The sequence below is a fragment of the Myodes glareolus genome, chromosome 21 (genome assembly GCF_982192425.1).
Source record: "Myodes glareolus chromosome 21, mMyoGla1.1, whole genome shotgun sequence".
NCBI classification, from domain to species: domain Eukaryota; kingdom Metazoa; phylum Chordata; class Mammalia; order Rodentia; family Cricetidae; genus Myodes; species Myodes glareolus.
The window spans coordinates 60,416,170-60,441,565 of record NC_142046.1 but is presented as its reverse complement, the minus strand read 5'-3'; the positions used below and the strand labels follow the sequence as shown (position 1 = coordinate 60,441,565).

General features: G+C 41.3%; 1 protein-coding gene across 13 annotated transcripts in view; it reads left to right on the top strand.

The window, feature by feature from the left end:
* The window catches only part of Pde1a (phosphodiesterase 1A), a 256,187-nt gene that overhangs the window by 160,194 nt on the left and 70,597 nt on the right, over window positions 1–25,396 (top strand). For all 13 annotated transcript variants that reach the window (XM_085680911.2, XM_085680915.2, XM_048425914.3 and 10 more), the window contains one exon: window positions 15,037–15,150. In XM_085680911.2, coding sequence (XP_085537037.1) covers window positions 15,037–15,150 — 114 coding nt within the window. The remainder of the gene's footprint in view (window positions 1–15,036; window positions 15,151–25,396) is intronic.

The window sequence follows — 25,396 nt, the reverse complement described above, 5'->3', positions numbered from 1 at the left end:
ACTGTTGTGCTCTGGACAGTAGTGGCTCACACCTTTAATCCCAGCAATTGGGAGGCAGAGGCAGGCAGTTTTGAGGCCAGCCTGGTCTACAGAGCAAGTTCCAGGACAGCTAGGGCTAAGCAGAGAAATCCTGCCTTGAAAAACAACAAGAAAAGAAAGTTCCAGCCTCCTGAGGAGCCTCAGTCTACTTTAACAATCAACGCTTTTAGTTGCCAATCCAAATGCAAAATTTTATTTTTAAGGAGTTGGCTTTTGGGCTTACAAAATGAGTTTTAATAATCCAAAGAATATTATTGTGTGCGGTGCGGGTGTGAGGAGAAAAGAAGGAAGCAGGGTGAGTGGGATTTAATTTCTTACCAATGTTAAAGAGCAAAACAAAGACAGTGGAAGCTCTGAGCAGCAAGTCATAGCTTCTGTAGCCCTGGGGACATGAAAGGTACCCTGCAGCTAACTCACCCAGGGACCAGTCTCAATCACAACAGGCTGTGTGAGCTGAACAAAACCATCAAATTATTTAGAATTCTGAGACTGAGCCGTGTTCATGTCCCAGCCAGTACCTGGGAACGCAATGCTGTAAAATGCCGCAAAATGCTCATGACAATGCTGACAACCCTTCACAGTCAAAGTAGTGGCGAGGAATTCTCCTGGCTTTGAAAGGCTTGCGCTACACCCTCTACTGAAATACTTTATGTGCAGACAATGGCGGATGAGTGATTTCAGTTCTATGGAATCTCGTGATTTGATGTAGAACATGAAGGAGGACGTTACCCATCATTTTGTTTTGCCTTATCTGTTCTAGTTGCAAAAAGAGAGAGACTCAAGCAATTTCCCGGGTTCCGTGCAAAAACCTGGGCTCCTCTAAGATCTGGACTCACCCTTCTCTCACACAGGCTACAGTTCTGTGTCACGTCTTTCCCAGGTTCCTCTATGCTTTCAATTTTCTAAGACTCCTTCAAGGGCACCAATTCACCTTGCATCTTTGTCTGCCTCTGACCATTTCTTGATTCTTGCTATTTCCAGATTCATACCCTTTTTAATGAGAAATCTAAGGCGAGGTGTGGTGGCTCATGCCTTTACTCTCAGCATCCAGGAGATAGAGGCAGGGAAATCTCTATGAGTTTCAAACCAGTCTCAGCCTATGAGTTCAGAGAGAGAGAAATCTATTGGTCACTTATGAACTTTGTGTCCAGCTGACCCAGCACATTTTTGGTATACTGGGAACTGTGTGCTCTTGATTAGTGCTCCCTTTCTGCCCAAATGGTGAAACTCAAAGTCATAGGTTCCTGTGATATTGCATACGGCTACTTAAAGGGATACTGGATACTTCCTGGAAACAAAATGTGCGAGCAATAGTGACAGTATCTGTCTAACACATTTACCTTATGAAGGTGACTTCAGGCTTAGTTACTATGTAGCCATATTCTGAGGGAAACAATACCCTTGCTATTTGACTCATTAATGTCCCTTGTAGTAAAGCATAACCATGCATAGGGATGGATTCATTCTGGTAGAAGACTAAAATTAAATCATCAACATACTTTCCAACAGTTGAAGTTATTCAGAAAATCTCTCGCCAACAGGCCAAGGGAACAGCTTTCCAACTGATTGGCACTGATCCATCAGGTATTTGTGTTACGGTATTGATTAACAATTATCCTTCATTTATTTGTATTATAATACTGAGCGACACTCATCCATCATGGACATGTGTTATAGTGTTTATACATTTATCATTTACTTGTCATATTTTAAAATTATAATATTTTTCAGGCATGTATACATTGAAATATGATCATATATATTCCCCATCTCTCCTTTTCAGCTTCTCCATGCCCCACTCCTAACTTCATCTTTAATTAAGGACTCAGATGTTCAACTGTTGAAAATTTAAACATGAAATATGGTCAGCACAAGTAACTAAAGGAAAAAATATCTCCAAAGTATTTACAGTTGATATTTATAAAGTTCCCTACCCAAGGGAAGCACCTTCCATGTTTGAACATTTGGAAAATTTATTACTTTATTATACAGATAGTCACTAATGAATGAATGTTTTCTGATCATATTATGAGTCTTACTGTTAAAAATAGGAATATGTCATTTTATAAGTATGTATGTGTTGTATAAATGTGCACATGTCTGTGTGTATGTGTCATATATACATATGTGTGAGGATTGGTGTATGCTTTGTGTGTGTGTGTGTGTGTGTGTGTGTGTGTGTGCGTGTGTGTGTGTGTGTGTGTGCAGGAGGAGAGGCCATATGAGGACATCAGAGGACTCTTTCTATTATTCTTTCTGTCATATTCTATTGAGACAAGGTCTCAGTGAATCCAGAGCCAACCATTTCAGCTAAACTGGTGGCAGCAATCCCCAGCAATTCTCCTGTCTTTGCCCTCACAGTGGTGGGGTTACCAAGAGCATGCAGCAGTTCCTGGATTACTGTGTGGGTGCTGATTCAAACTTAGGCCGTCCTGCTTGGGCAGCAAGGACTCCAACTCACTGAGCCATCTTCCTACTCCTGAGATCTGCTGTCTTTGGAAGAACTGCAAGCATTTGCCATGTTCTTGAGAATTTGCCTCACCTCCAGGGACTCCACAGAATATCTGGGACAAATCAACCCAAGGAATATATTTGTATGTCAAACCTCAGGCAGAAAATATGATTAAGAGAGAATTTAAGAAAAGTCTCCTCTATGTCAGAATTTATGAGATGTAATCATTTTGTCAGGTCAGCATCCTCAAACCAAGCACTGTCTCCTGCGGGCTGTCATATTTCTGCACCTGTACTATTGCAAGATGCTTGCTTATGCCTTTCTGGTCACCATTTTCTACACAGCTATGTTCTAACCACCATTGAATTACATCGAAGTAAGAACATTCTATTCTTGCAACATCTCCCTGGAACGAGTTGGCGCCTTCTATAAACTAAAGCTTTAAGATTGCTAGCCACAGAGATAAATAATGGCTTGCTTCAAAGTGCTCAAATTTCAGAGGGCCTTTCACCCTGTAAAGATATAATCACAGCCCACTCTGGCACATGCAAACCCAGATGTATGTGTAGCCCAGAAAGCACATACAAGAGAGCTGAGCAGAATCACTAAAAGAGGAAAGATTTCACCTCGTTCTTCAAGGCTCCCCAGTAAGTTTTCAGAGTCTCCCAGGTGTAACCAGGCTGGAAAATTTTCTACCTAAATCTCAGAAAACAAAGGGAACCTGAAGAGTCTGTTTTAGAGGACCGTGTGATTTATTAATATCATACCAATTTCGTGAGGTATTCCTGTACAGTGGCTGGCATGTTGAAAGTTTGTAGGAACAGTTAATGCCAACTTTATTACTAGCATGCTATTGTGAAGGAGCAGAATAAAACTTTAGATCTATGTCTGAGAATGCTGAGCTACAATAACACTGTTTAAACAAATACAAGATGTTAAGAAAGGTCTTGTGGTGTAGATGTCTGAATTTTGGATCCTTTTGCATTGCTACGGGGTTTGTCTTTGTTTTGGTGTGGATTTGTTTTCCGACAGGGTCTCATATAGCTTTAGAATTTGCTATGTGTCTGAGGACAGCCTTGGATGCTAATCCCCTTCCTTTCAAGCACTATGGTGACATAGACCACTGTGCACAGCATACTGCAGTTCCCAAGTTTTTATTTAAATAGAGGGCAATAAGTTTGCTGTACTTTTATACTAAGACTTTTCACTGTAGATAGAAATAATTCAGTTTAATAAATTAGAGAAAGTACTTTGTTCCAGTCTGAAAATTTAACTCTTTCTAGTTCATGTAAAAAGTAAAATTCCTCTGGAAAAGGTTCTGACTTGCAGAAAAATGCACAATGCAGACATTCCATTCAGATCCCCACGCTGTTTTAGAAGGGAAGAGGTTCCAACAAAGTTAACCAGCTAAGCAGTTCCCCAGGCATAACATGGCCAAGTTTTTCCATAGTGAAACAGGCTTTTAATACTCTAGAACATCTCTTAAGCTTTCAGTGTGAAAAGTAAACCTGGAAAGCAGTATGGAAGGGCCTCAGAAAGCCAGAGCTACGACGAGGTTCATCTATACCCCTGTTATGTATGCATCCGAAGGAAATGCAAGCTTTCTGCCACAGAAATTCCTTCGCTCCTCTGCTCACTGCAAAACTCCTCACAGTAACCCAGACAGGGAACCAACCAAGAGGCCAGTTAGCTGATTAAAGAAACCCGCTGCCCCTGAAGCATGAAGGATTTTTCAGCAATAAAGAAGCAGACCTCCTCTTATTCGAAACAGTGTGGTGAAAATTGAAGGACATGGCAGCCAGTAAAACAAGCCTGACACGGAGAGATAAAGGCTGTCCAAGAACGGGTAAAGACGTGCAGGCAGGAAGGATATGATCTAACATTTTAAAGCAAAACGGGTTACAACAATCTGTATTCTGGAAGAGTTCAAAAGCTTCCAACATGTAAAAATAACAAATGTCTAAGAAGATAGAATTTTCAAATATCCTGATTTGATTATTGTATGTTGTATGTATAGCATTATCACATTGTATACAAATGCACACTTGTGTATCCATTCAGAAGAGTAAACACATATCGATAATATCTTGGATTTTTCTTCAACCTAACTTTAGAGTTTCCCTAAAAATTCTTAAATATATTTAATATTAAACTGTACATTTTATGGCTGTAGTTTGGGGAACTGAATTGAGTGTTTGTGGAAAGAACTGAAATATTTCTTTTCCTTCCCATCAATATCCAGTTGCTAAGTAAAATTTAGTGCATGTTAGCCTAAGCCGTCCTCAAGAGAGGAGATTTTAAAGCCTGATTCTTGCAGACCTTTGTTAGCTTCACCGTCCTAGCGTCTGTCACTGCCACTGATTTCTTGCCTCTCCTTGCTGTGCAAACATGTGGCAAGGGCAGTGTTCTTTGCCTATGCAGTTTCTTCCTCGCCTTAGCAGCTTGTGCTTAGCATCTGCTTCTCTCAGGCACTGGTTGGTTATCAGCATGCTGGCTGGCCTCTCTTCTCTGTACCGAGCATTCAGAGAGCTTTCTTTAGATGGCTTTGTTATTTCATTGTATCTCTCTCAAGTTATTGCAAAGCCGTTGGTTCTACAAGCGTGTTAAGTCATTTCTTTGAAAAGCCATTTTCTTTGAAAGAGCCCTAAGAACTCATTATGACATTTTCAGCCTGATTTTTTCCCCCCATGAGACACTGCAAAACCAAACTACAGGAGGAAAATCACCATGAGCATTATCGAACACGAGGGAGTATCACACCTTCAAAAACACCCCAGCTGCGGATGAAGAGGAAAAGTCACACTGAGCTCTGCAGAGGAAAGTGACTCAAACATCCTAGAGTGCAAGACACGCTTGCTGGTTCTCACGGAGACTTGCGTTGAGTCAGGGAGATGGCGAGGAAGAGCTGAGGGGCTGTTCGTCATCAGTGGACTGAGTCACCGGAGCAGGAGTAGATAACTACACTTGGACTGCAAAATATGCTCTAATTCTTCACTTCTTAAACCCTGTCCTTCTTTTATGCTCCGGTTAAACAATCTTATAGCTTTACTCAGTACCAAAGGTTCCACGCCCATTTGCCTCTGTAAGCTGCTTGATCATTGATATTTCTAATTTTGTTATTTCATAAGAACATTTTTATTTTTGCCTATTGGCACCTTCACTATTATTATTATTATTATTATTATTATTAATTATTGTTATTATTATTACTAATATGGTCAAGTAGCAAGAAATGAACATTTTTCTTCCTGTATAAAGATAATGAACTGTCACACATACCTATTTTCTTTCCAACTTGAGCCCTCCTTCCCAACTAAAATTGTGATAAATTTACGAAAATAAAATTGAACGAAAGAAAAGTAATTGGAGAGTGGTGCTTTCGTGGCCTGTGAGACACGGTGTATGATCAGGAAGAAAAGCAGTAGCTGTCCGTGGAACACAGCGACCACGTGGAAGACTCCGGGCACAGGGTAACTGAGCTCCTGCATTCTCAGAGAAAATGCTTCCCAGCTCACAGCACTCTATCCAGCTGTCAAGCAAATGGGAAAGAAAAGAAAAGAAAATATTTTTAGCATTCAGGGAAACAAGGATTTGTGTCCTATGCACATTTAGTTGGAAGGTACCAGAGAATGTGAGCTTTGAACCAAGATGGGGAAACCCGAGGAAGGAGAAAGTCGCTGCCTCTAGAAACAGGGGCCCCATAAAGAGTGTGGGCATGGGAAGTCTGAGGGAGGACACTGTACTCCAGAGCTACAGAGCAACTCTACCATTTTGGGGTGAGGAGAAAATGAACTCTACGACAAAAGTCTTCAGAATGAAGAATTATTGATGGGTGTGTAGCAGATGTGATGGGTTTTGTGAGCAATGTCTATAATGTGGAAAAAAAATGATGCTGGTAAACTTAAGTAGTTGAGGACCAACTAGCAGCCATAACCGAATCTGGGAATGGGACCGCAATCACACACCATCCACTCTGCAGTGAGTTAAGTCCAGGGGAGCATAATCACTGTTTCGTGGGCGTAACATGGGTAGGCTTGAATGGGGCAGACATGTAATACCTAGACGTAATATTCTTACCCAGGAAAGAGAGACAGAGACAGAGACAAAGACAGACAGATACACACACACACACACACACACACACACACACACACACAGAGAGAGAGAGAGAGAGAGAGAGAGAGAGAGAGAGAGAGAGAGATCTAAATTAGAAGTCAAAGTTTTTGTTGTTGTAGTTGGATTTATTTCTTTTTTTGTAATGTTCGCAGGGTCTTCACAGTAAATGCCTCTCTCCTTTCAAACTGTGCTGGATTGCTGCCTATGCTAGGAATTGTGTCTCTGGGGAAAGCCTGGGCCTTCAAGAGCTTCTTTAGAAGTCTCAATTTTCTTCTTGCTGAGTGTCAAGTGTAACGGAAAGACTTGTATGCTTTGGGTACTATCGTGGCAGTGTTTCTGTTTATCAGGCTTTCTTGTGTACTGTTATAATTGGAAAAAATCCATGTTGATTTTCTTTCTGTAGTTTTTTATTTTTTTGCATGCGTGTTTCTCTAAAAATCTATTTTTATAAGATTTTCCTTCTCTGCGGGTGTATTTTTAAAGCTTGCTGGTACGTGGTTCTGCATTAATTAAATGTTCCAAGCCACTTGCTAGGTTTGTTTCCAGCCCCCCCAAATCTGGATGGTGACATCTAATCCTCCTACTTCCCAAGATGATGGTATCTGGAGGAGGAGCCTGTGGGATGTGAGTAGATTCGAGGCCACAGTGCTAGTAAACGGGAATCTGCCTTGCTGAAAGAGGCCTCTGAATAGGAGCTCATTTGCTTGTGCTGCCAGGGGAGGTGCAGTGGAAGGGGAAGACAACCTGGGGCTAGCCTTGGATTTTCAGAGGCTAGCCCTGGATTTGTGGGCCTTGCTGGAGGACTCAGCCTCTGGAACTCCAAAATCATGAAGAAGAAATGTCTGTTATCAGGTCCCCACCACATGCTCTTCTGTATTTTTAGCTATTTCTTCACTATCCCACACTTCAGGGTCTACTCTGCACGCAATAGCATGGCCCACAGTGATCTGGGTCCTTCCTGCATCAGTAACCAACCTCACAGATGCGCATGTAGGCCAACCTCTGACCTAGAGAATTGCTCTCTTGACCCTGTCTGCCCAGACGGTTCTCGGCTGTGACAATCTGACTCCCAGCAAGTCAGCTCCCACTCCTTGTGGTTTCTCAAAGCTGTGAGGTAAACCCCGTCTTGCCTTCCCTTCTGTGCCCCTTGCCCTTGCTGTTAGTTTATAGTTTCAATTCTCTTGTCATATTAGTGAAGTTTCCATGGGGAACAGTATAGAAGCCTTTCAAAAGCAGTCTGCCATGTTGAATTTTAAATTAAAAAAATCCCGTTTTTGTCTATTTTCTCTTTGTTTGATTTAAAAGCTATACCACAAAGTTCCTGGTTCATTTTGTGGTGCGGGAGAATTGTCTGTATTCTGTCAATCATGATGCAAGGAGAGCAGGAGAATTCTGGGGAGGAGGCAGTTGATTCCCCCCACTCCTGCCCAGATCACCAAAGCAGCAGGATGTGATCTGCCCCACTAAAAAAGGTACTGAGCCACATGGCTAAAAAAGATCAAAATAATGGGTTAAGATAAGTCACAAGAACTAATAAGTAGCCTGACGTAATGGGCCAATCAGCTTTACAACTTGTAGAGATTTCTGTGTGATTTTTCTTTTGTGGCTAAACAGCTGTGGGGTACTGGGCGAGACAAAAACACAAACAAGCCTGGCCCCTCATGTTACAATTTTGCATCAGCACCTCCCAACAACACCTGTTCTCTCAGTACCCGGCTCCACCAATGGGAGAGAGTTGATTGGCTTGTGGGTTTCTGGCATTTTCAGATTGTCTAGCGGTCCCTAGGTGGTGGCTCAGTCCAGGCCTTCCATCGGGTTTCTTACCTTTTCTAACCTTGCCATTGGCTGGATGCCAGTCACTACAGACAGACTAGAAAACAGCTCTCTAAGTCAGTATTCTTCCTTTCTGTGAAGAGGGGGGAGGGGGCTGGACTAGGAGAGGAACACCCCCTCAGCTTTCCTGCCTCTACAGTCTTCTCAGTGACACCACAGGGCTGCACTAACCATCCCTAGAAGGAAGGAAAGAGGGTGTGCTGTAGGTGGTAGGCTAAAGCAGATTCACCACAGGTAATGCGAGAAGTGACCAACAGTCTCTACATGTGTACAGGATTCACAGATGAAGCCAGATTTATGTAATCCCCCTGAACTAGTAGTGTGGGGATGCCCATAGACCTGAAGTATCAAGGAACAGAAGAGTAATAAGCAAAATTCAAAGAAAGGAGAAGAGTACAGCAAGGAGATGGAATAATTATAAGACTTAAAGAAGACGGACAAAGATGGGGAGGGGAGAGAGAGAGAGAGAGAGAGAGAGAGACTGAAAGAGAACTCTTTGGGGAGTTTCCCAATAAGATCCCTCTGTAGACGAGATGAGAAGGAGAGGAGAGAACGAGGAGGGGGAGGGAAGACAAGGGAGGAGGGAGAGGAGGGCACAGAGGTGGAACTGGCGAAGGAGGAAGACCCTCCTGGGAGACTGAACAAGTATCATGAAGCCTCCACCCTTCTCCTTCCCTTGCTTCTGATTTACAATCTAGTCTCTTTCCGTAGGTCGGAGTCCAGTGTAAGGAGTATAATACATAGCCCCAGAGACAGGAGGGACAGATGAGAGGGATTTTTAACAAAGTCCAGCTGAGCTGATTGGTAAATGACTTCTCTAACGTCCAAGTAAATGGCATTTAAGATGCTAAGCTGCTCTCCAGTGCAGCTGTAATGAGTGTTCCCTATTCCGAGCCTGTCTCCTTGATTGGAGTAAATAACTCATTAGTAGAAGAAAGTCTCTTATTTCATCAAGACACAAGAGCTTTAAATATATTCACTAGGCTTTAGGATATATTTATTTAGACAGTAATGTTTCAGAACTGTTAACAGTGACCAGGTGTAAATGATTAAGTTCTGTCTTAGAGTTATGGCTGTACAGTTTTTTTTTATTTTATTTTGTTTGTTTTGTCTCCAAGGAGAAAGGAGTGGATCTTGAAGGCCTTTCTAACTATCTCTGTACTTAAAAGGGAATTCTTCTTTTACATGCTGGGAATTATGCAATGTCTATTTCTGTAAAACAATAAACTAATATCCCTTGAAGTAGTAATAAATACTTTACTAACTTGTCATATTCTTAGAGAAGAGGAAACGTTGGATATAATTTTAGACATAGAAAAACCCACTCATCCCAGCGGGCAGGCGCTTTGTGCTCATGGTTCCCACGTCTCTTGATTCAATTACTTGTGCTTTGAAAATGATGAGGAAACATTGCATCTGAACTGGATACACACAGGCTTCCCCTCTGTCATTGCGCCCTAAAGGACACAGCATAGCATCTCCTTACACACAGCACATACAGCACTAAGGATAACCAGCAACCTTCAGTGATTTTGGCCATGGGGGCATTGCACAGGATACATGAAAAGACTATCCTAGCTTATGTTGGGTTTGAGGAGTCATAATTCTGTGCATCTGTAGGGACCCCAACCTCAATTTTCCATATATAGTGAGAGATGATTGCACTGCCTGTCAATGGGGTTATGCTGTTCCTTTAAATGGAAACTATAATAATACTTAAATGCATTTTAAGACTAATATTCTTTGTCATGCTGTTTTATTACACATGTTTGAGGTATAAAACACATTACTTACACACATGTGTGAGAATACACCTATACAATCACTACAGGAAGCAAAAAGAGCACATGTGTGTAAGTAAAATTTACTAAGGGATAGATTTTAGTCACTTTTACATTTTTTAAGACCGTAAAAGTGACTAAAATCTATCCCTTAGTAAATTCCTAGACACAATGCAACGTTATTGCACATAATCCTCACAAATCACAGTAGTAACCCATTGGTCCCACAATTTTCTCTTTTCTTCAATGATACAAATTTTTAGAGAACTGTAGAGCCCTTGATCCATCCTTCACCAATACTATGGCAACAGGGAAGAAAGTATTTGAAATGGCTCTGTTGTCCTTGTTGTTGCCCTGTGCTGCTTTAGATTCCAGAGTAAGTGGGGCTTCCTGAAAGTGACACAGTATCTCCTTGCCTGACGATCCTGTGTGATTCCAGGCTGTGCTCGGTGTGTCCGTGGGTACTGTGAGCGTTAGCATCCCTACCGAGTTACAGCTTCAACACCACTCTGGTCAGGCTGTGCTCGGTGTGTCCGTGGGTACTGTGAGCGTTAGCATCCCTACCGAGTTACAACTTCACCACCACTCTGGTCAGGCTGTGCTCGGTGTGTCCGTGGGTACTGTGAGCGGTAGCATCCCTACCGAGTTACAACTTCAATACCACTCTGGTGCCTAGGAAAGAGTTATTTTAGCACAAATCAGTTTTATCCATTTCCTCTTGAGATTCTAGGAGTTTGCGTCTCTCAGGACTCATTTTGTCAGAGTTGTTAAATTTATTAGCATAATGTTTCTATGATTTCATTTTAATAATTACATTTTAATAGCCTCATGGATCATTTTTGGCATCCTTGTTGTATTTGAGTCAGTGTTTGTCTTTGTTTTCATTCTGATATCTTTCAAAGAATTAGGTATCATTATGGCATTTTCAAATGAGAATTTCACTTCTAGTTCTTCCCCTTGCCCTTTCTAGTCTGTGCTTTTTCACCCCCAGTAGCTCCTCCCTGCTATCCCTTCACCGATGACCTTGTGAGCCACTCACACACACACATTCTCAACACTCTATTACTGATAAATATGTCTGCCTCTTCATATGTCTGCTACATATGTGACTCAGGTCGGAACTAATAGGAGATATTTCAGTGTGTGTATGCAAGGAATAAATGGTGTAATTTGGTTTCTAAGCATGGACAAAAACCTCAGAGATTTATGAGATAGGTATTTTCCCAGATATACTTGGTAGCCTAGTTAAAAAAAAAAGAATATAAATAGTTAATGATGATAACAATGATAATGATGATGACCAAATTTTCTAATGAGTGGAAAATTTTGCAACTATGTTTATATTATAGTCTTCAAATTTATTCATAAATATTTCTATACCCATCTATATTTACTGAGTAAATATGTAAATATAGATGGGTATAGAAATATTTATGAATAAATTCTGAGTAAATATGTAAATATTTATGGGTATAGGAATATTTTAATATTTAATTTAAATATCTTTAAAATAAAATTTTAATGTCTTTAATCCCAGCACTCAGGAGGCAGAGGCAGGTGGATTTCTATAAGTTCAAGACAAGCTTGGTCTACAGAGTGAGTTCCAGGACAGCCTGTGACAAAAAGAAACCCTGTCTCAAAAAAAAAACCAATAAATAAATAGACCAGATAAATAGATAAATAAATATTTTGTGCTTATAAACAGGAGAAATAAAAAAAGGAGTCTCAATCATTCCCAAATTTATATGTCCTTCAGTCTTTTATGTTGGAAAATATTTTTGCTCACAAACCTTGTTCACATTTCTGATGGGCATGCTCATTGTACATATACCTCAGCTCTTCCTGTAACAGGATACTGATGGAGTGACTCCATGGGGACCACTCAAGCATCTGAGTTAGCAAACCAACCTGTGGGTAACCTTCCAGGATGCATTTCTCTTGTTTTGTAAGAACTTTACTCCGTTGGTGGGTTCTTCGTTTTAATTCTTTCATTATATATTTGATTCATCAAAATGAAGTTTAGTTTCATACATATGAAATCCAATTGTGTCCATAGACTCGTCTTGAACTGATGGTCTTTCTCCTGGTCCAGACCTCAAGTACTGCAATTAGAGGTGCCACCATGCCAGGCACAGGCCACTCCCATCTTGCTTCTCTGTCATCCTTAGCTATGTGTTCATCTCTATGATCTCAATACTTGACAGAAACAACTTAAGAGAGAAAGGTTTGTCTCATTCCCTGTTTCTGAGGATTCAGCCAATCATGACATTGAAGATGCACTTGGCCAAGCAGCTCACAGCAGGCCAGCCAGAGAACAGAGCAATGAGAATTTTGCGACTCTACATCATTCTGTTTTCCCCAGCCCACCCTGTGTCCAATATTCCCCAGTGAATTTCCACTAGAAATATCTAGAGATTTGACAGAATCTTCTAGGTTGCTGTAAGTCCTTCCTTGGTACAGAAATGGAGGCTTTTGAGTTTGGAGGAAATAGCTAAGCAATTGCATATAAAAATAAAGTCGGTGTGTGAAAGAGACTTCTGCATTGTGTTGATTGTGATGCTACTCATCAGAGCCAAAAAACAAGACCACTTCAGTGTCCCATCTCAGTGAATAAACGAGGGATCTTTACATTTTAGCTCCGCTATCGTCAGTGTTTCATAAACTCTGATGGTATATCAGTGTTCAAGATGGACTTACCATTTCCTTCTTACATCGCTTGCTAGAGCTGCTCCTCCCTTAAGTTGGGCTTTGCTTTGCTCTGCTGACTCGCATAACCCATTTACTGCTATGTATAACTCATTCTGTGATGTGTCTGCGAGTCTCTTATTATACAAAATTAACGTTATGAAAGTGTAATAATTCACAGCTCCTTAATAAGTTTTAATAAAAGTGTGACATTTTCTACAGAGAAAGTGTTTCTTCTGGTGGGGGAAAATGTCAACTGCCTTTTGCAAAGTTCTCAGATATTCTAAAGCTTGGTATTGGAAATGATCGAAAGTAAACTGTTAGAAAATAGAAGATACCCTATTTTAGCTAGTGCTCAAGTATAGGCTGTGTTCTGTCAGTTCCTTTAAACTGAGATGGAATTAAATTTCCTGGCAACTTAGGGAATAGCTAAGTTCTTGTCACATTGCTTACCTGTAACATGTACAGAAAGGGGTGTATGTTCCTCTGTGTCAGTGACAGAGTGAATCTTGACAAGCCATGTGGCTCCAGTTCAGCTCAGAGAAGTGTCTCCAAAAACGTGCTGTACAATTTCATTCCTAGACTGATGGAGGAGGGTTATCTGTCTATGTGTTATTTTCATTGGTCAATAAAGAGACTACCTTGGCCCTTTGATAGGACAGAAAATTAGGTAGGCGGAGTAAACAAAACAGAATGCTGGGAAGAGGGCAATGAGACAAAAGCCATGGAGCCAGCCACCAGGTCAGACATGCTAAATCTTTTCCGGTAAGCCACTACCTCGTGGTGTTACCATGAGATTATTAAAAATGGGTTAATATCAAGATATGAGAGTTAGTCAGTAACCAACTCTCTAGAGATAATGGGCCAGACAGTGTTTAAATGAATATAACTTGTGTGTTATTATTTTTGGGACTAAGCTAGCCGTGCGGGAGCCGGGTGAGGCGAAAAGCAGGCCTGCCCCGCAACTCCTTTCTACACTAGACATTCCCAAAGTGCCACATTCATATCCAGGTCATTTTTGTATCATCTCACTGTATTGGATGTCTATTGATGCACGAAAATTATCTCCAAATTCAGGGTCTTCAAACATTCATCGTCATCATTTTAGAATCGCTGTCAATCAGGATCCAGGCCTGTCTTAGCTGTGCTTCACTGTCGGAGACAAGCTTTGACAAAAATCCCACTTGGCAGGGTAGGGGCACGGAGATCAGAAAAAATGGTGACGAGGATGAAGAGGCGAAGAAAATAACACGGGATAGTAGGATAGTATCGGAAGGGAGGTCCAGTGAAGGCTGAAATCACGCGTTTAATTTTCCATACCCTTTTACACCTCAATACTCATACAGGTAGATCCACTCCATCTTGACAGATGGTCAGGTTGTGCAGGCATACTTCTGCTCCTTCTTTTGAGACCAGTGGTTTGAGGTAGGGAGTGGCTGCCCTCAGGAGTATTTGCTCTAGGGTAGCTTCATTGCCTAAACAACAGCATGCTAATAACTTGATGTCAAAAGAACCAAGTAACCACATATCCTGAGTCAGAATGTGTAGCCCTGGTGGCTGTCAACAGTTTTGAACAAGCTAAAACTCTCTGACCTTCAGACAAGGTGGAAACAGGCTGAAATTTTTTGGGCCTCCACACATCACACTTTAAAATTCTTCTGAAAATTGAAACTCATGGCCTTATAGGCAAAGTCAAGAGAAAATATTTTTCAGATTCACCTTGGCTGGAAAAACAATTGCAGTGAACTTGTGTTGATTAATATTTATCACCATGACAAATACCAGATAGAAAAGATTTAAGTCAAGAAGATTTCTTTTGGCTCCTGAATTTTGATATTTCAGTTTATTGTGGGCCTATGCAGAGAAAGAGTACTTTGGGGGACCTTGACTATGATTCTCACACTATATACTATTACTCCCAATAGTCCTGAGAAAAGAATATCATTTCTAATGATTACTTATATTATAAAAATTGGTTTCAGTTACACAAAAATGAAAATATCTCTGTTTAGTGACCTAGTAGCAGTTATGATGTTAACTGTTTTACTTAGTTCATGTACTTAATATGGAGCTAGATCTAACTTTGTTATAAAAATTCTCTTCCTCTCCTTGTCTCCCTTTTGGACATAGACTAAGATGCTTAGTGAAGCAGTTGGAGAAAGGTGACGTCAACATTGTTGACCTAAAGAAGAATATTGAATATGCGGCATCCGTGTTGGAAGCAGTTTATATCGACGAGACAAGGTGAGTCTTAGTCACTCCAAGTTTCAACCTCATTGCTCCTCTTCTGTCTTCTTCTTTGGTTTTGACCCTCCTATATTACAAACAAAGCTTAGCAATTCTTAGTCTGAAACAAAAGTCAAAAATATAGCTAGTTGACTGGAATATTTTTAAAAAATTATACTTTAAAAAATTATACTTTAGTCCAAACACTTGAATATAATAAAATAGTCAAACAGTACATTTATTATACAAAATAATTAAATTTCTTACTTCTTCAGCTTCACTGTCCTTTGACTTTTAAATACCAAGAGAGACTAGTTTTTACTAATATAAGAGTTTCTCCCATTATCTCATATTTCAATATTACGAGAAAAGGGGTGTGAGACCCATTAGATGGATTCATTAGAGCCTGAATGGAGGGCTTACAAGGTTTAGCCAAGCCTCCCTTGCCCTAAGCCTGGCTTTGCAGTTGGCAGTTGAAGGAGGTTTGGAGAGGGAGATTTATTTGAAGAGGGTTGTCAACACAGTACTGTGGCTCTCAGCCCAATCCCTTCTCCCTCACAGGTCTTGGTAAACTCAAGGGACTTGAGCAGTTTCTCTGGTTTCTCCAGGCACTCAGAAAACACTGAGGCAGGTTCCTGACTTTCCCACCGGAAATTAAAAGTATTGCAGAGAAAAGAGATGAGCCTCTGAGCTCAGGACTGGGAGACTCTGCAGAGGCAGAGCTGTGCATGTCCAGACAAAAGTACAAGGAGGAGGTTTCCTGGTGTACCAAAGAGCACTGACAGTGGGTGGAGAAGGAAAGGATTCTGAGGTGACTTCTCATGTGGAAGTCAGGGCCGGAACCCCATTAGTTCAATAACAATTTCTGAGAAAATAAGGTTTAAGGTATACTCTTGAATTATCCCCGAAGGACCCAGAAGAGGTTCATGATAGGATGAAAGTAGCAGACTATGGGAATTTATTATGTGGATTGCAGTAACACGAACAATCCATTAAGATCCTGGCCCTATAACTCTTCACCTATCCAACCTCATCATTAAACTACCGGTACCAGTGGAGGGCGCAGAAGACACAAGTGTGTGCCTTCGGGTTCTGTCCCTCTTTGTTCATGTTCAGCTAAGCCAGAGCTGATTTGGGTGACAATGAGAACAGTTAACTATCGGATGGGAGTTTTTATCTCTGTGTACTGACTTCATACACACACTGTTATCTGACAGCCAATACATTCATATTGTTATCCACGGTCAGGGTCTGGCTTGGGTGCGTTTAGATTCTTGGTCTCTTATTCAAAGAACTGAAATAAAGGTTGGTGCTTGCCTGTTACAGTATGACTCAGAAGCCAAGCATGTGAGGAAATGATTCATCAGAGTCTTGCCTCCACCTTCAGTCCCATGTTCTCAGTTCCCCCCTGAATGTCATGTATTTTTCCAGTGATCTATTGAAGCATTTTATCTTGCATTTTTTTCTCTCCTCCTTTCCTGGATCTTAGGTTCGAACACACATAATATTTTATTTTACTTGTTTCACAAATCAAGAATTTTTTTGTGGGTCTGGAATCACGTTTTGAACTTTTATATGTTCCACAATTAAAATGACTTAATTCTGAGAAAAAGATTCATGATCTAGGTTGGATGGCATGGGTAATTCTTCCACGGTCATCAAATGCAGTTCTTTAGGTTTGGAGTTATTACGAGGTGAAAAATCACAGGTTCTTTTTAACCTTACGATCCTTTCCTGGGTTGTTGGCCCGGGTGATCTTGCATGAGGGTAAACGACGTGGATGGTCATTCCAAGGGGACAGTCATGTGTTCGTGTGTGTGTGTGTGTGTGTGTGTGTGTGTGTGTGTGTGTGTGCACTAAATGCCAAAGGGTCTGCTAGCGTTTCTTCAGATTTTCTCTTTTAGGTGTATGTACTTATTGTTCACAAGTTGACTGAGCTTAGCAGGTCTAAGGGTTCTGCAATCTGCTTTTGACAAGACATTGTACATTGCATTTCTTTATAAAATGTAAGAACTTTACAATGCCAACAATTCTTTGGAGGTTTCCAAAATCTTGCAGCATATTACTAATTCTTATTTGCCTAGATGTTCAAACTTTTGTTTGATTGATGATATGCTATATTTACTCATTCATAGGTAATCTCCTTCCCAGGGCAATTATGAATTCATGCCTTTATTTTGCTAGCTTAGGTACCCATGATCCCTAAGTCATTTAAATATGTTACATTTGTAATGTTTTTACATGTGAAAATTACTCTCTGATAGAGGAAAATGCTCAGCACAATGATAGAAATTTAACTTCTGTTGTGTTATTAGCTCCCCCTAGTAAAAAAAAATAACACTTCCTAATGTCACACTAATTAATTAATCTGAAATATTGTGTCATGTAGCTCAGCCTGGCTATAAATTCACCATATGGCTGAAAAGGATCTTGAGCTTCTCATCCTCCTGCCCCACACTCCTGAGTGCTGAGGTAGTAGGTTTGCATGCCCAGGTCTAGTTTATGTAGGGCTAGGTGTTGAACACAAGGCTTCGTGCATTCTAGGCAAGTGCTTCACTAACTGAGCTATAGCCCAGAGCCCTTCTCCTTTGTTTAAATCCTTTCATAGCTTTATGTTCATCAGAATAATATAACTCCTCAAATTTACACCACCTCCTAAAGGCTGCTAGCTCCCCACTCTCTTACACAACACCCAGAGTGATTACTTTCTGCATTTTACTAATGGGAGCACTAAAGCTGATATAAACATCACAGAAGCCCTGTGAGATAGAAATTCTGTTATTGCCATTTTGAAAATAAGGACAATGAATCACAGAAACCTTCCAGGGCTTACCCAAGAGAGTATACTGAAGAGCAAGCTAACATCTGTAGCCTTCTTGACACTGGAGTTGGGCCTGTTAACTACAGTTCACACCCTCATATCTTTATTTACAGTGCACAAATGGGTATTTCCAAAGGCTGGAGCTATTGCTTAAGGTATAAGAGTACTGACTGCCCAAGCACCCATGTGAGAAAGTCAGGCATTGCTGGGTCATCTCTACCCACAGTTCTGGGTGGGGGCTGGGACAGAGAATTTCTGGAGCTTGCTGACAGGGGAAGGTAGAGAGCTTCTGCTTTCTTATATCCTCCTCTGGCCTCTAGGTGAGTAAAGACACATGCACCTACCTACACACATGTACACACACATACACCACAAACATGTGTGCATGCACACGCACACACACCATACATACATATGTACTTTTAGAACTTTTATGGGTACTTTGATAACAGATTCATAGATTTCATGATATGTGGACAGTATTACCTCTCATCTTTTCCCAGCTGTGCCTTTTTGTCAACGTACTGTTGCCTTGGACTTGACTCCAATGGGACACTATGCCCTGGGGAACATCAAATGCTCTACATTGGTATTTTGTCTTCCCTGGAAAGCCTACCCTTGTGCACTTGCCTTCATGCCAGCTGTTAGACCTAAGACCACCCCTCAAGGATCTCTGAATTTTGTGCCAGAAATGTGTACTTAAGGCATTTTGAGCAAAACCATATAACACGGATTGATTTCCTATATATTTTGTAAGGCGTGAAGCACGGCGCTGAGGATCTTTCTGAAATGTGTTTGCAGTTATCAACATATTATTTGCCTTTGAAATTCTAGTAAAACAGACTGAACAAAATAAGGAAGAGTCAGGCAGTTTTTAGTTGCATGTTAATTTATATTTTAAGATCTCCTGGCTTATGAATGTTTGAATTTGGAAATGCTTTCTAGAAAGAAAATGGTTCTGTGAATAATTCATAGAGATGCTAAAAATTGGCTAGTCTGGGGGAAAGGGTATCACAGGGCAAAATAGGAACTGTCAGTTAATCAGTGCACACAATCACGTGTGTACACACACACACACACACACACACACACACACTTCTTCCTACTAAAGATGACTGACTACAGGGTTTCAGCTAAAACAAATCAAAACAAAAATCTCTCTGTAAAAACGATTTTGGTTAGAAAAATAAAGTTTCTGATAGAAATAGAAATATGACTTTTATGGAGATTATTGTACAATCCCACAGTGGGTATGATCATTTGTTAGGTTTTGTAAAAGACATTTTCATATGTAAATGCCAAAATTTATGAGTCTTTCAGATGTGTCTCTGGAGGCTATTGTTTTTCAGTGTTGCACACTTGTAATCCATGTGTTCTAAAAAGAATCCACGTGTCCTTATTTGGATTGCAACGCAGCCAAGCAAAGTAGCATCCTTAACCTCATGAATAACAGGGTGTGCAGCTGCCTTGTGAGGCATACTTTCCACAATGGATATTGTACTTACTAGTATCCCCAAAACCTACGTTGCTCTTTTATTTTAGTTCCTATGAACCGATCTTTAAGATTATCCTCAGTAGAATCCAGAATCTGGACTTAAAAAGAGGAAGGCTTTCCAAGTCAGGATCCTCCACTCAAAACAGAAATCAAGTGACTTAATCTAGAGTGTTTAGCTGTATCATTTATGAAAATCAGAGTGGGGGTTGACATGAGGATTAAATGTGACATGATGTCAGGCAGAGCAAAAGTTGGATTGCAGCCACTGTTTTTATTGTATGTGTAAAATGCAATGCACTTTGTATACTTGGTACATAAGATATTAAGGCATAGGATTTAAACTTCCTAAAGAAAATATCCAATAATTTCCTGAAAGCAGTGTGGAGTCTTGGAGAAAATGAAGACAGCTGGAGAGGAACAGAGAAGTACAAAGTGATGGAAGGGGGCCTGAAGGTAGTTACCCACCGGGTGGCACATAGAAGGGGACCTGAAGGTAGTTACCCACCGGGTGGCACATAGAAGGGGACCTGAAGGTAGTTACCCACCGGTGGCACATAGAAGGAGACCTGAAGGTAGTTACCCACCGGGTGGCACATAGAAGGGGACCTGAAGGCAGTTACCCACCAGGTGGCACATAGAAGGAGACATGAAGGTAGTTACCCATCGGGCGGCACATAGAAGGGGACATGAAGGTAGTTATCCACTGCGTGGCACATCCTCTCTTGGCAAGCAAGTCTAACTAAGCCTATGAGTTGTTATCCTGGGATAAGTTATACCACACCGAGACTGTTCTGATGCCAGCCAATACTCCAAAAACTTTCACTGGCAGACACTGAGTGATAGTCAAGGCACTGGGAGGGGAAGAGCCTTGAAACCATGTGCAGGGATTTACCCACGAACTTCCACTGACCTACCAGATAGTGCCTGAAGCTGTCATTATCACGCATACTGGTCATCAGAATCGGGAGTGTCACTGAGCAGATAGCTGGCGATTATAGTGGAGACAGAACGGGGAAGACAGAGGTGATCTCTGAGGCTGAGTCTGCTCCCCAAAGGAAGGTTGAGTGATACAAAGACCGAAAAACCAGAAACAACCTTCAAGTAGCAGCAGCAGCTTGTAAGTAGGAGGAGTAAGAATGTGGAGTAAGAATTTAGAGTCTGACTTCAAGCCATTCGTGACCAGACTGTCACCTTTTCTAATAAGCCTGCTCTCTGACATACCTCTCTGACCACGCTTCAAGATAGACCTTCTAAGAAGAGATTGTGAGGATCAAAATCATTCAGAATGTGCTCAATAAATGGACATGAAATGTGACATAGAATGCCAATTAGAGAAGTGAACTGGGGAGCTCTAGCCCCAGAGTTTCTGATTGTTTTAGTCCTTAATAGTTGGATTTCATTTGCTGTTTGGACGTCTTCCCCATCTTAAAGATTTGGAGAATGCCCACTGAATATCTACCTATTCCATCAGTATGTCTTATCACTTTGCTCTGTAGCTGGTGCTGACTTCCATCTGCTTACTCCTAGAGAGGCCAGTATTTTTCTCTCGAGTCCAACTAAATATAGACAGGCTACTAAGCATGCGCTGAATCCCTGCCTCCTGCTCTTCATGAAGCTCAAATTAGCTGGAAGTGCTGTAAAATCTTCCTAGCGGGTGCTTGCAGAACTCAGAGCTCAAGGCCTTTTACAGAGGGCCTGGTGTAGCCTCATCCTCTCAGTTTGTATGTCTGCCTGACAGGAACCAGTTCACCATGCCATACAGTAACTTTTCAACATCTTTTTCTACCTGGAAGTCAGAATCTCAAGCCCAAGGTCACCATAAAAGGACCCAAGAAGATTAATGTTGAGTTGGACTTTCAACATTCAAGGATTAACACCTTTGCCAGAAGAACACAATCAAAATTCATGTATACAAAAAGAATTGGCATGACTAAATCAGCATTTACAAAGACAACCTTGTCTTGCCCAGTCCCATTGTTCAGTCTTCTGTATGGCAGAGTAGAATCTTTTCTTCAATGCAACTAAAAGGCCTCTTCAGGGGATTTTTCAATAAAACAAAGGAACAGTCGCACAGAAGTTAAGATTAAGCCTCTGGAAAAGATACAATTTGTTTTAAAAACTTTTTAAATGTCAGGTTATCTCCCTTCCAACCCTGAAATTTTTTTTTTTCAACTCTTGGTTCCAGTATTACACTAGTGATCGCAGTCAAGGGTGAGGATGGACACTTAGAGGAGTGTGTAAGGAGATGGGTACAGATTTTTAAAGAGCTAAGAAAATCAGAGAGCAAAGCCAACAGAAGGAAGACTAGGAGTTGGACCCAGACACAGGTCACACAGCAGACGAATGGGGACTGGAGGGCTAGCATGATCTAGGGGTCCTGCGCTGGGAAATCCAGTGTCTCTGGGAGAACCTGAAGGAGTTTGGAAATTTATAATGTCTCTGAAGCACAGTTTCAATAAAGGGAATAAGCAGCCAGCTACCTTACAACACCTGTGCAGAGTTCACAGGGAGAGGCTTTTGAAGAAGTGACTAAGATTATGTTTCTAGAGTTCGCTAGTGTGGATAAAGCAGTAGAAAGAGGACAAACTATTAATGGCGCCACATCCTTGTGGAAGTTAGCTGGCGTTAACTGCAAAGCCAGGAGCCCTTCAGTGAATGCCTGTGAGCAGTGCTGTTGAACTGGAAAGTCCAGTTACAACTGGACTCAACTACTCACCTAGGGTGGGTAAGGGTTTACAGTAATCATGGTCAAAGTGTGGACGGTGAATCACACAGTCATCGGACCGTGGTGATGTGGAGAGAAAACTCTCTGTGATCATCTCCTTGATGTTGATTTTGTGTGTTCCTGTCACATTTAGAGCAGAGAAAGGGAGGGAAAGTGGAGAACTGAGGTATAAACACCTTTGAGGATGTGTCAGTTGTGACCTAAACTCAGTCAAGTCCACTTAAACAAAACGCTTGATTTACTAGCTCCCATTACCCAAAGCACTGACTGCCAGGGCTGCCTATAAAATTGGTTGACTCAGGGTACAGATGATCTCAGCAGATCAGCCTCTCTGTTCTGCTTGTTCTGATGCTGTGAATTGTAGCAAGACATTACCAGTATTTCCAAGTTCCAAACTCTTTCAAACTGCCAAACCTGGAAGGAAGAAAAAGATTTTCTTTGCCACAGAATCTCACAAGCACATTCTTATGCATGGTTGCTTTGAGTGGGGCAACAAGTTTATCGTCAAATAGCCAAGCGTCTAGGGGAGTCGGTGGCATAGGCTCATGTGTCATAGGTCCCAGGGAACGGTATGAGGTGGATGCTATTTAAGTCACTTGTCAAGATATTAAGAATGGAGAGGGTGTATTCTTAAAATCTACTAACTACATCTTGTTAACTGTGCAAACAAACATAAAAATGTTTCTGTTCGTTCTACCAGCAGAGAGGACCTGGATGAGGGTGTAGGTAGGATCTTGAGAAGAGCCCTTGGCTGGAAGTCTCAACCATTGCTTTTCTCACATAGAAGATGAGTTCTCAGTTCCTTTCTGCAGTGAAATTCTGTGACATCCTCCCCACCTGTCCCTGCTCCTGACTACCCTACCCCCACTCTGGTCAGCAGGAGGGGGCAAGGAATCGGTTGTTGCTTGCTTAGGGAGGAAGAACTTGGAAAGGTGCCTTTCGCTTTGGTTAGTTTCACTAGTAGGGAACCCTGAGAAAATCTGTCTGGCTGAACTGTGCATGCCAGAGAGCAGGATAGCATCAAAAGCAAATGGCAAGGTGTTCATGAACTCTGTTTTGTAAGCTAGAAGAGGGGTGGCTGTGTGGAGTGCTGTTTGTAGGCTGGACTCACCTCGCAGATGGGTGTGAAAACCATGCTGGGAAAAGTCACAATAATTTTGTTTGACTTTTATATTTACTCACCATCTGTGTGGTTTGTTACTTTCTATAAATCCTTAGAAACAGTGAAGGGAAAAAAAACCTCAAAAACCCCCCCACCAGTTGTTCTTAGAAATGACTGACAAAATCTCCACATAGTAAATTAAGACTTCACAATTATGACATTTAAAATAAATTTTAGACTTGAAAGATATGTTCCTTTAAACCCCGCCCTTTTCTAATGACACACATGATGATCATTTGACAATTATATCTCGGGCAATTGATCAAGCAGTTTGCAGATATCGCTGCATGTTATGGCATGAAATTCTCAGTCATGTGAGCTACACTATTAGCTTTTAGGAGAAGTTAATAAATTTGAAATGTAAAGCAATCAACTTAATTCTATTCATATTTAAATAGAATATACTCCAAAATTTGTTCCTAAATTATATCCCATATCCTTTGCCAGGGACTGATCAGCCCAAGGGTTAGAGAGGCTGAATCCTAATTGACTTAAACTAATGGCCAGTTCCCACTTCCTAGTTTCCTAGTCACGTCTTTAGACATCAATATGTGATATCCCTCTACCCAAAGGGAATTATATAAAGATTGATAGGATGGCTGGAAAAAATATGAGGAGTGTGATTCTTTTTAGTTTTTTTTAAAGTATGTGTGGGGTGTGTGTGTGTGCATGCGTGTAAATTAGAGGCCAGATTGAGTATCTTCCTCAATCCACTCTCTCACCAATTTGACTAGATTGCATGACTGGAAAGCTCCAGAGACCCTCTTGTCTTCTTATCCCCATGGCTGGGACTGCAGGAGCACACTACCCTGCCTGTTTTTTTATGTGGGATTGGAACTCAGACCCTCATCCTTGTCTGACAAGTCCTGTATAGAGACGCTTCTCTAGCATGAAGGTCCACAGAAAAGCTATCTTGCCACAAGAATAAAACTACCCTTAACATAAGAATTTGTTCTAAAAAGAGATGAAGGGAATCTGAGTCTTAGCTGATACTGTGAACCTACTCACTTTTCAATGTTGTTTTTAATGTATTGAGTAGAAGTGCATGGCTTCCCTGTCTCCTCTTCCTTCCCTGGCCCTGCTGATGTCTTTTTCCCATCTCAGGTTGATAGCCTTTATTATTATTATTATTGTTGTTGTTATTTGGTTTCATGTATGAGTGTTTGGTCAGCATGTATACCCGTGTACTACTTGCATGTGTGGTGCCCATGGTGGCCAAAAGAAGGCCTCAGAGTCCTTGGAGCTGGAGCTACAGGTGACTATGAACTGCCGTGTGGGTGCTGGGAATCAATGCCAGATCTTCTGGAAGAGCAGTCAGTGTTCTCAACAGTTCAGTCATAACTCCAGCCCTGACCTGCTGACTTTAACAATCCCTCACCTACCTTTAGTGTTAATGTTAGTGAAAATGATGTGTTTCCTTTGTATTTAGGCTACTTTAGCTCAAGTTCAGTGTCATTTGTCATTGAGAGCATCCTTCTGGATACATAAGTCAGCCCCATTCTTAACGTACGCTGCTAATCTGTCTTCCCACCAGGATCTCACCTTATCCGTACCATGGTTCTAAGCAGCAATATCTGCTTCCTAAGTTAGATCCTTATATTTAGCAAACCGTGAATCCTGTAAGCAACAATGACCACTAGTCTGGCAAGATACACTCACACAGGACTGGCATGAATATTCTGGAAATAATAAAAAAACTTTCTGGTTGGATATAAGACCCCCTCCACGAGACAGAGCTCATCCATGCAGCTGTTATTTGGACCAAACCCTGTGACTGACTGGCTAGGTCATGGACCCCAAGGCAAACCCTGTGACTGGCTAGGTCATGGACCCCAAGGAAAACCCTGTGACTGGCTAGGTCATGGACCCCAAGGAAAACCCTGTGACTGGCTAGGTCATGGACCCCAAGGCAAACCCGTCACTATTATTCTGCTCAATGGATATAGTCTCAAACCATCTCCTAAGTTCTTATCTTGTAGTCAGTTTTCCTCAGAGGACATTCTTTTTGCAGTACATGGTGATGGATACAGAGACCTATAACTGCTCAACAGAGAATGGGGG